Raw genomic sequence first — 11,895 nt, forward strand, 5'->3', positions numbered from 1 at the left:
AGAGGAGAGGAAGAAGAGAGGAAGAGGAGAGGAAGAAGAGAGGAAGAAGAGAGGAAGAGGTGAGGAAGAAGAGAGGAAGAGGAGAGGAAGAGGAGAAGAAGAAGAGAGGAAGAAGAGAGGAAGAGGAGAGGAAGAAGAGAGGAAGAGGAGAGGAAGAATAGAGGAAGAGGAGAGGAAGAGGAGAGGAAGAGGAAGAAGATAGGAAGAAGAGAGGAAGAGGAGAGGCAGAAGTGAGGAAGAGGAAACACCTTTTTATTTTATATTGTACTCTGAGCAGCAGATTAGAGACACAGTGTTTGTATGAGACGGTTTCATCTCACTGACCTTTCTTTCGTCGTGGTTGACAAACATGGAGGCGTAACGTTTCATGATTGGAGGAGATAAAGCCTGGAAGTGACACCTGAAGTCACTCAGGGTCATGTGCTCCGGATAACCTGAGAGAAACACACAAAGAGAGAGATATATTAGATATTAAAGGTAAAATTCATCCAAATAACTGTAGATTAAAAGCTATTTCTTAGTGAGATTAACCTCAACTGATCCCTGCAGACTATACATTTAAACAAACGTCAGATTAAGATGAAACATACTGTACATAAAGACAGTCAACATGTAATTAACTCGAGTATTTCCATTTGATGCTACTTTATATTATACTCTATATAAATGTAACTGTAATCCATTACAATTACTGATAAAAATGTTGATGATTACAAAGGAGATTACATCTGAAGTCACACAAGGAAGGAAGGAAGGAAGGAAGGAAGGAAGGAAGGAAGGAAGGAAGGAAGGAGGAAAAGAAGGGAGGAAGAAAGGAAGGAAGGACAGATGGAAGGAAGGAAGGAAGGAAGGAAGGAGGGAACACTTACCCTAACAGCTGAAAACATTGGTTAAAAAACTAGAAAAGTCATCAAAAGTAATAAGTTACATTACTTCGATTAAGTAATTGAAATAGTTACATTACTTATTACATTTTAAATAGAGTAACTAGTAATCTGTAACCTATTACATTTCCAAAGTAACCTTCACAACCCTGATTATACATTTCAGAAATACATATTGTATTTTTCTCTAAAAGAAAGAACAGACTTTAAATACTGCTGTTGGTTTATAAAGCATTAAATGATTTAGGGCTTTAATACATCTCTGATTTTGCTGCTACGTTATGAACCATCCAGACCTCTCAGGTGATCTGGGTCAGGTTCTGCTTTCTGTCCCCCAGAGTCCAAACTAAACCTGGAGAAGCAATGTTCAGTTCTTCATGCTCCACATATCTGCAACAAACTCCCAGAAGACTGCAGGTCTGCTGCTGAAACTCTCTGTTCTTTTAAATCACAGCTGAAGACTTTTCTGCTTGCTGCTTTTTATTAAATCACAATTTTAGGGTTAATATCTCACACTGCACTGTAACTTTTTATTGTTGTGTTTTTTCTAAAAACAAAAGGGGAAAATAAATAAATAAATACAAATATAAAGAAATAAAGAAAAAAAGCAGTTTCTGATCGTAAAAGTATAGGCTGAAGCATTTGCTTATAAACCCGATCCTTTTTTACATTAGTTTTTGGATAGATCCCAATGTACATAAAAGATGTTTATAATTGGATGTTTAACCCTGCTGTTGTCCTCGAGTCAAGGAAGGAAGGGAGGAAGAAGGAAGGAAAGGAGGGAGGGAGGAAGAAGGAAGGAAGGAAGGAAGGAAGGAAAGGAGGGAAGTAAGGTAGGAGGGAAGGAGGAAGGACAGAAGGAAGGGAAGGAAAGAAGGAGGGAGGGAGGAAGGAAGGGTAGAGGGAAGGAAGAGAGGGGAAGGAAGGGAGGAAAGAGAGAGGAAGGAAAGAAAGAGAGAAGGAGGGAGGGAGGAAGGAAAGGAAGGAAGGAAGGAAGGAATGATGGAAGGGGGATGGAGGAAGGAAAGAAGGAAGGGAGGAAAGAGAGAGGAAGGAAAGAAAGAGAGAAGGAGGGAGGAAGGAAGGACGAAAGGAAGGAGGGAGGGAGGAAGGACAGACAGAAGGAAGGAAGGGAGGAAAGAAGGAACAGTCAAAACAGACCCGGGAGGACGACACAAAGGTTAATTGTTGCATCACTGCTGACTATAATGGGTTTGACTGATATTCAGTGCACATCATGTATCTTGGATCCAAGTCAGATGTTTAGTTCTTGTTGCTGTTGTGTGTTGTGTGTTGTTTGTGTTTGTGATAAAGTATAATGCAATATAGTTTTAAAGAATAGTAAATAGGGGTTAAGGTTATGTGATATAAATGTGCTGACCTGTGCGGTAGAGTTGCAGGGATGACAGGATCTGTGTGGACTGCAGCTGCACTTTGAGAGCCGGCACATCAAAACTTCCACTGTCTGTCTTTGCACTCACACACTGCAGGAACACTGGCCTGGCTCGACGAATCAGATTCACCAGAGCGTCCTGCAGGGAGGAGACAGAAATTGAGCTATGCTGAATAATAGTATAAATCATCTCAGGGGTTAATGTGTGTGTTGTGTTGAGAGACGTACAGCCTGTAGTTTGACTGCGATACATTGGGAGTGTCTGCGTATGGCCGCCATTCCCCCGCTGAAGGTTTTCCTGATGGTGCCGTTCCTCTGCAGGGAGCGCTGGCTGCTGCCCTCCAGCCCCCCCACACCTCGGCACATAGGGGGCACATTGACTGTGGGGGTGAACATGGCCTTCAACACCCCTCTGAGGAAGATAGAGAGAGAGAAGCTGGTCATGTGACACAACAGTCAACATCTAGAAAAACATGGGTTAATATCATGCTGGTTAAACATTGTGGCCAAAAGTATGCAGACATCAAACTAAAGACATCAACACCTGAACATTACACCAGTCTGCAATAGTTAATCTGCTGCTAGAGCATCATCCACTCTTCTGGTTTCAGTCCTGTGCCAGATGTTGGCACCTGGCTGCAGGGATTTGCTCCCATTCACATCCTACACTGATTGGCAGCGATATGACCCAAAGGTGTTGGATCAGGACTCCCTGCAGGCCAGTGCAGTTCTTCCACACCAAACTTAAATTTCTCATCAGTTTCTTAATGAATCTTTAGACTGCTTGTGTCTTCTCCTACACTTTTCTGATGGTGGTGGAGAAAACAACATGAATCAACTTGAAGAAAGACCTTCTCCTTTTTAGTAACAGAAATCTAGTGAAGCCATATTACACTGCAGTTCACCACGATCGCTGCTCTGCTTGAATGAATGGGAGTAAATACAGTTATTGTCCAAAATCACGCCTTACTTACTATATAGTGTATTTTATTTCAGAGCCAGAATGCTAGGTGTGTAAATTTCTCTACTATATTGTCTTGTTTTTTAGGAGAAATGTATTGCACATTGCTCTGTTGCTCTGTACCAGTTGCCACTGAGCAAATTTGTGCTATGATATGATACGATATGATGCAATACAATACGATACAATAAGATACAATATGATACGATACGATGCAATACGATACGATGCAATGCAATATGATACGATACGAAACCATATGATACGATGCAATATGATACGATACAATGCGATACGATGCAATATGATACGATACGATGCAATATGATACGATACGATGCAATATGGTACGATACAATGCAATATGATACGATGCAATATGATACGATGCGATGCAATATGATACGATACGATGTAATATGGTACGATACAATGCAATATGATACGATATGATGCAATATGATACGATGCAATATGATATGATACAATGCAATATGATACGATATGATGCAATATGATACGATATGATGCAATATGATACAATGCAATATGATATGATACAATGCAATATGATACGATATGATGCAATATGATACGATACGATGCAATATGATACGATATGATGCAATATGATATGATATGATACGATACAATATGATACGATATGATACGATGCAATATGATACGATACAATGCAATATGATACGATATGGTGCAATATGATACGATACGATACAATACAATACAATACAATATGATACGATAAGATACAATATGATACGATATGATGCAATGCAATATGATACGATACAATATGATACGATACAATGCAATATGATATGATACGATATGATGCAATATGATATGATACAATGCAATACGATGCAATATGATACAATATGATACGATATGATGCAATGCAATGCAGTATGATACGATACAATATGATACGATACAATGCAATATGATACGATATGATGCAATATGATACGATACGATGCAATATGATACGATACGATGCAATATGATATGATGCAATATGATACGATACAATATGATACGATACGATGCAATATGATACGATACGATGCAATATGATACGATACAATGCAATACGATACGATGCAATATGATACGATACGATGCAATATGATACGATACGATACAATGCAATATGATACGATACGATGCAATATGATACGATGTGATGCAATATGACGCAATACAATACAATATAATATATGATACAATATGATGCAATACAATGCGATACGATATGATACAATACAAAATAGGTTATTTTTCCCCCAGGGGTGAGATTGAGTGTCACCATATAGGACAGACAGCAGGTAGGACAATAAGAAAAAAGCACACACATCATCAGGTAGTACAAAATAATGAGAGAGCAGAGCATCGTAGTAAATAATGTGAACATCAATGAGACTGTAATGTATATGTTAGTGGTGATATATGACATCAAACATCACCACAGTCCTCAGTACATCCACCATCCTCATCATTAACATCAGTCAACGGCTCTGTTCATTAAAAACTTCACTGCAGCAGGTTTAAAGCACTTCTCTCTGAATGGCACCTGATAATAAAAGAGCTCTTCAGTTTGCTAAAAACACATCACGCTGGACGAACCTCATTTTGCATAATCCTCTGGAGCTTTCCACCCAATCTGTGCTCCACGATCTAATGAAACAGGAGTCAAGCCAATAATGGATCCTGCTTTCCTGATCAGTTTATTGATCTTGTTCATTCCCTCTCTGTACTCACGCTGACAGACAACGGCATAAAATGGGACACTTAACCCTCCTGTTGTCCTCCCGGGTCAAATTGACCTCATCTCTTTTGACTGTTCCTTCTTTCCTTCCTTCATTCTTTCCTTCCTCCCTCCCATTCTTTAATTTTTCCTTCGTTCTTCCCCTCCTTCCCTCTTTCTTTGCTCCCTCCTCCTTCCATACTTCTTTCCTCATTTCCTCCCTCCCTCCTTACTCCCTTCCTTCCTTCCTTCTTTATTTCCTTCCTTCCTTCCTCCTGTCCCTCCTTTCCTTCCTCCCTTCCTTCTTTCCTCACTTCCTTCCTTCCTTCAATCCTTCCTTCTCTCCTTGCTTCCTTCCTCTTTTCCTCCCTCCCTCCCTACTTACTCCTTTCCTACCTCATTCCTTCCTTCATTCCTTCCTTCCTTCCTTCCTTCCTTCCTTCTGTCCTTCCCTGACCTGGAGGACAACAGGAGAGTTAAAATACTTTGATAAAACATGTGCATGAGTGACCTGCTGACCACAGCTTCCTGAGCAAAAACAGCCTGTACTGGAGCCTTTTTTAAAGAGGTCACTGGTGTCCTATTCCCATTCCAGTCTATTACCCACAAGGACACTGAGGTACTTATAAGAGGAAACCACCTCAATCATGTCTAATCAGGGCAGGGGTCACCACAGCCTTTTTCTTTCTGAAATCAATAATAGGCTCCCTGGTCTTACTTATATCTAAAATGAAGTGGTGTTCATCACACCATTGACAAAGCCATCTACCTCTTTACAAGGGAGGTGATTGTCTTTGAGGATGAAGCCAATGAGAACTGAATCATCGGAACATTTTTGCAAGTGGGAGCTAGATGCCGGACTAATCCTGCAGTCCGAGGTATATAAAGGGAATATAAATAGGGACTGAGCGTGTGTTGGTGTAATGGTATGAGATATGTCACCTCCAAGCCTCACATACTGGGATCTAGATGTGAGGTACTAATAATAATAATAATAACTTTATATCTGTAGCAGCTTAAAGTGCTTCATATCGAAAGAAAAGACATAAAATGGACAAAAAAACATGAAACGCTGGTGTTGTTGTGTCAAAATCTAAAATGTGTAGCTGAATTGTGTTCAAATCAGGCGGGGAGTTCCGGTCCTCTGAAATGATGCCAATGCGGAAGTAACTTAAAACTGCATTCGATCAAAAAGCCACCAGGGGGCGACCGTTTTGGTGTCAAAAGGACTTCTGTCTCTATACAAGTCAATGGAGAATTCACCAACTTCTCACTTGATTTCTAACCTCAGTAAACGTTTTCAAAATGTGTTTATGGTCTCAATCGCTAGTTTAAAGCCTTCTTCAATGCAGTATGATTTTTTTTTCTCCTCCCTGATTTTATATTTGATGATAAAGCAGGGTATGCATTAGGGCGTGGCTATGTCGTGATTGACAGGTTGATTGGTTCACAGGTTCAGGAGGGTGCCTCTTGCTCCTCCTGATGCCCGTATAGGTAGAATACGTGTTTTTTGTTACCCGGCATGCACCGGAAAATTTTCAAGATGGCGCTGCTCAGATCCGAAACTATTCGCTTCCAAGCAGCAGTCCACAAACTAATGGGTGACGTCATGGATGTTACATCCATTTTATATACAGTCTATGGTTAAAATGCATTAGAGACATCAAAAAACAAGCTATAAACTCTGTGAAGCATATAGAATAGAACATCATCCACTCTAACACCCTTCCTGTGTGCAGACTGGAGTGGATCCTGGTACTGAAACTAAAATGCCAGAGTATCTTTCAAAGCATTTCATGAGCTTAGAGGTGATGATTATAGGTCTGATGTCTTTAATTCCCCATGCATAGGCAAAATGCATGAGGTTTTATATCAACACAGAGATCTTAAACTGGGAGAGAGGTCGATAGAAAATGAACTGGAGCACTGCTGCACTGTAAAAGTACTTCAGTACAAAGTCAAGAAGTTGTGATATGAAGCACAACAAGCTACATTAAAGCTAGCCGCACACAGAACTACTCTCTAGAGACTGAAAATGTGATGCTGTTATTAGTCTTTGGAGACGTTTCTAAACAAAATAACATGACCAAACATTATGAAGAGTTTGTGACGTGTTTTCAATAGTTTTTGGACAACAACGGAGGAATGAGATATATCAGACTTTGGATACACACTGTAAGAAATGTCCATATTAACACCAAAATGTTGTAAAATCATGACATCAAAAAAACGTAAATGAAAATACAATGGAGCATTATTTACTTTACAGTAATATTTTGTAAAATACTAAACCAAACATAACTAACATAGCATTATTAATAGTACTATAGCATAACATTATTTGTAAGGTAGATTTTGACGGGCATTTATAGAAAAAGTCAGTTAAATGTCAGTCTTATAATGAGGCTTTTTTTAGTTAAATAATGTTTGTTTTGTATTTTTCAGTGGAATTGAAAGCTATTCTATGTACATTAAGCAACAAGTGGCTTGTACTGTAGCTGGTAAGATTTACATCTCATTGAAAGAATTGGTTTAATAGCATAATGGTCATGCTAATTCAGCAGAAATTCAAAGGTGAATTTACTGGATTAAAATTAAATGTCATACAGGTTGTTCTGTAAAGATGATTAAAGTTTTGCCATATTTTTTACAGAATTATTCTGGCAACCACAGCTGCCTGTTTTTTCCCGTAAAAACAACAGGATTTTACAGTGCAAACACATTACTTGTTATTCTACATATTCTATTAGATTTGTTGACAAGAAGAAAAATATAGAAAATAGCCAGCCTTATCCTTCAGGAAGACTCAAAATAAAGCACATAAACAGGGTTGTCTGCATACTTTTGGCCACATATTGTATTTCTAACATATGAGAGTGAGCCCAGCCTACGTTAAAATGTTCACATGTTCCTTGTTCCTTCCTTCTTTCCTCCTTCCCTCCTTCTCTCTTTCTTTCCTCCCCCTACCTTCCTCCCTTCCTTCTTTCCTCTGTCCTTCTTCCCTTCCTTCCTTTTTCCTTTCTCCCTCCTTTCCTTCCTTCCTTCCTCCCTCCCTCCTTCCTTCCTCCCTCCTTTTCTTCCTTCCTTCCTTCCTCCCTCTTTTCCTTCCTTCCTTCGCTCCCTCCTTCCTTCCCTCTTCCTCCCTCTCTCCTTTCCTTCCTTCTTCCTCCCTCCATTCCTTCCTATTTTCCTTCCTTCCTTCCTCCCTCCCTCCCTTTCTTCCTTCCTTGACTCGAGGACAACTGGAGGGTTAAAGTGTGTGAGTATTAGCGTTCAGCCTCTCAGGCCTTCACACAGACTCACATGGTGGAGTTTTGCAGCAGACAGATGGCGTTGGAAGCAGACGGGTTGTTCTGGATCATACCGAACCATCCAGTCAGGTCGTAGCGGACAGGGTCACGGCCCATCAGGTGGTTCACCTCGCACTGCAGCGGCTGCTCACACTGACGTACTGCAGGGACATAAATATGCAGAATATACTCATCACTGAATTCATTAATTATGCTTTTAAAGTGTGTGTGTGTGTGTGTGTGTGTGTGTGTGTGTGTGTGTGTGTGTGTGTGTGTGTGTGTGTGTGTGTGTGTGTGTGTGTGTGTGTGTTTTACCAGCACTGCTGTAATACTGGCAGACTCTCTCCAGGGCGCTGTTCTCACTGGAGGCTGGTGTGACCATCTCTTCATCCAGAACCCATAAAAGACCTCTGGGGTCTCCATCTGCCGCCCGGACCTTAAACACACACACACACACACACACACACACACACACACACACACACACACACACACACACACACACACACACACACACACACACACACACACACACACACACACACACACACACACACACACACACACACACACACAGATGATATGTAATTACCATAAAAAGACAAAAAAAGAGGGTTTTATTATTTTCTTCAGTTTCTGGCTGAACACATAAACACACATACATAGACACACACGTGCACACACACACACGCATAAACACACGCACACATAGACACACACGCGCACACACACACACACACACACACAAACACACACACACACATGCACACACACACACACACACACAAACACACATGCGCACACACACAGACAAACACACTAACACACGCACACACACATAGACACACACAGACACACACACACACACACACACACACATAAACACACTCGCACACACACATGGACACACACACATAAACACACACGCACACACACAACACACACACATACACACACATTGACACACACACATAAACACACACGCGCACACACACACACAGACACACACAAACACGCACACGCACACAGACACACACACATAAACACACACACACACACACACACATAAACACACACACACACACACACAGATGCACAGATGATATATAATTACCATAAAAAGACAAAAAAATAGGGTTTTTTTCTTCAGTTTCTGGCTGCGTTAGAAGATGATCGACTGAGCCGAGCACTTTTTATTGGGCATATTTATCGTCTTCAGTGAGGAGAGCCAGAAACAACAAACTTCACTGTATGGGCAATTCATTTTAAGAAGGAATATTGCTGGTGTGTGAGGTAAATGTTGGCAGAATGTTTATAGGCTATAATGTGATGGATATAAAATGTTATTTGTTTGTACATGTCATTATAAAAAGTCTGTATTTCTGCAGCCAACTTTTTTTTGAAAAAGAAAACAACAGTATTGGATCAGTATTTGCTGGAAATGGTATCAGGAGAGTAACAGTTTGCCTGGTATATCCATACTTTAACCCTCCTGTTGTCCTCCCGGGTCAAATTGACCTCATCTCTTTTGACTCTTCCTTCTTTTCTTCCTTCCTTCCTCCTTCTTTCTTTAATTTTTCCTTTGTTCTTCCCCTCCTTCCCTCTTTCTTTGCTCCCCGCTCCTTCCATACTTCTTTCCTCACTTCCTTCAATCCTTCCTTGCTTCCTTCCTTCCTTCTTCCTTTCCTTCCTTCCTCCCTCCCTCCTTACTCCTTTCCTTCCTTCCTCCCTTCCTTCCTTCCTCTTTTCCTCCCTCCCTCCCTCCTTACTCCTTTCCTTCCTTCCTTCCTTCCTTCCTTCCATCCATCCTTCCTTCCTTCTCTCCTTAATTCCTTCCTCTTTTCCTCCCTCCCTCCTTACTCCCTTCCTTCCTTCCTTCCTTGTTCCCTCCATACTCCTTTCCTTCCTTCCTCATTCCCTCCCTCCTTACTCCTTTCCTTCCTTCCTCTTTTCCTCCTTTCCTTCCTTCCTTCCTTCCTTCCTTCCTCTTTTCCTCCCTCCCTCCCTCCTTACTCATTTCCTTCCTTCCTTCCTTCCTTCCTTCCTTCCTTCGTTCCTTCCATACTCCTTTCCTTCCTTCCTTCCTCCCTCCCTCCCTCCTTACTGCTTTCCTTCTCTCCTTCCTTCCTTCCTCTTTTCCTCCTTTCCTTCCTTCCTCCCTTCCTTCCTTCCTTCCTTCCTCCCTCCCTCCCTCCTTCCTCCTTTCCTTTCCTTTCTTCCATCCTCCTTTCCTCCCTCCCTCCTTCCTCCTTTCCTTCCTTCCTTCCTTGGAAATCCAACAATTTAAAAGCATATTTATATAAAGTTGTAATTTATTTGAATCGGTTTCAAAGAATGAAACAGAAAAAAGAAGAATGGCCGAACAACAATGCAGCAGAAAACAGGATCAAATCAGACGCGTCCTACAAGACCACTTGCCACTTGTACACTGATTTACTTAAGGTCTGGTTGTGTAGAAATTAGGCGGGGAGTTCCAGTCCTCTGAAATGAGGCCAACGCGGAAGTAACTTAAAACTGCATTCTATCAAAAGGCCACCAGGGGGCGACCATTTTGGTGTCAAAAGGACTTCCGTCTCTATACAAATCAATGGAGAATTCACCAACTTCTCACTTGATTTCTAACCTCAGTAAACGTTTTCAAAATGTGTTTATGGTCTCAATCGCTAGTTTAAAGCCTTCTTCAATGCAGTATGATGTTCATTTGTGAAATGTTGGCCTCCCTGATTTTATATTCGACGATAAAGCAGGGTATGCATTAGGGCGTGGCTACGTCGTGATTGACAGGTTGATTGGTTCACAGGTTCAGGAGGGCGCCTCCTGTCCCTCCTGATGCCCATATAAGTAGAATCCGTGTTTTTATTTTTCCCGGCATGCACCTGAAATTTTCAAGATGGCGCTGCTCAGATCCGAAACTATTGGCTTCCGAGCAGCAGTCCACAAACCAAAGGGTGACGTCACTGATGTTACGTCCATTTCTTATATACAGTCTATGGGCACAATGAGAGGAATATTTTTGGTTTTTTGGTCCTTTATGTTTTACATGTAGTCAGTATGAGTTGTGTACCTGTGGAGGCGGCTGGTCGATGGCGGACACAACCTCTGTCGGGCTGCTCTCTGGACACTCAAAGTCCACGTGGACCTTCTCCTGTAACAGACAACATATGTGTGATTATTTACTCAAATCATGTAAAAAAAAACATTTAATTTATCAGTGCAAATAAACAGTATTATTGTCTTTCTTTGTCCTAAAACCTAAAGAGCAGGAATACTTTTTAAGCCAGAGAGCGTCGACTTTCTTCAGACTGAAACTCTCTGGAATAAGATGAGAGATCATTTCTAGTAAAGCACCAGAAACTTGGGGTATAAAAGTTCTCGCTCGTGTCTCCTGAGAGGCTCTGAAATCTTTCCACTGTCAGAGAAAGAAGAAGTGCCTGAGTGCTTTTTACTGGAGCAGTAGCCTACATTCAAAAGCTACCTCAGTCCTGTCAAGTCTACTTTTTGTTCTTTCTCAGTGTGCTTCCTTCACTGGCGTTAAACATTAAACCTGTACTGGCTGTTATTAGTCAGTATAAGTGGTACAAATTTGCACAAAAAACTAC

The 11,895-nt window shown here is 41.1% G+C and overlaps 1 protein-coding gene across 1 annotated transcript in view; it reads right to left on the minus strand.

The window, feature by feature from the left end:
- LOC133995750 (unconventional myosin-XVIIIb) overlaps window positions 1–11,630 on the minus strand; it is a 51,699-nt gene extending 40,069 nt beyond the window's left edge. Inside the window, exons 1-7 of the mRNA XM_062435224.1 lie at window positions 11,589–11,630; window positions 11,361–11,441; window positions 8,612–8,732; window positions 8,310–8,457; window positions 2,506–2,689; window positions 2,266–2,416; window positions 325–434 (exon numbers count right to left, since the gene is read on the minus strand). Coding sequence (XP_062291208.1) covers window positions 325–434; window positions 2,266–2,416; window positions 2,506–2,689; window positions 8,310–8,457; window positions 8,612–8,732; window positions 11,361–11,441; window positions 11,589–11,630 — 837 coding nt within the window. The remainder of the gene's footprint in view (window positions 1–324; window positions 435–2,265; window positions 2,417–2,505; window positions 2,690–8,309; window positions 8,458–8,611; window positions 8,733–11,360; window positions 11,442–11,588) is intronic.
- Window positions 11,631–11,895: the final 265 nt, after the last annotated feature.

The sequence above is a fragment of the Scomber scombrus genome, chromosome 15 (genome assembly GCF_963691925.1).
Source record: "Scomber scombrus chromosome 15, fScoSco1.1, whole genome shotgun sequence".
Taxonomy (NCBI): Eukaryota; Metazoa; Chordata; class Actinopteri; order Scombriformes; family Scombridae; genus Scomber; species Scomber scombrus.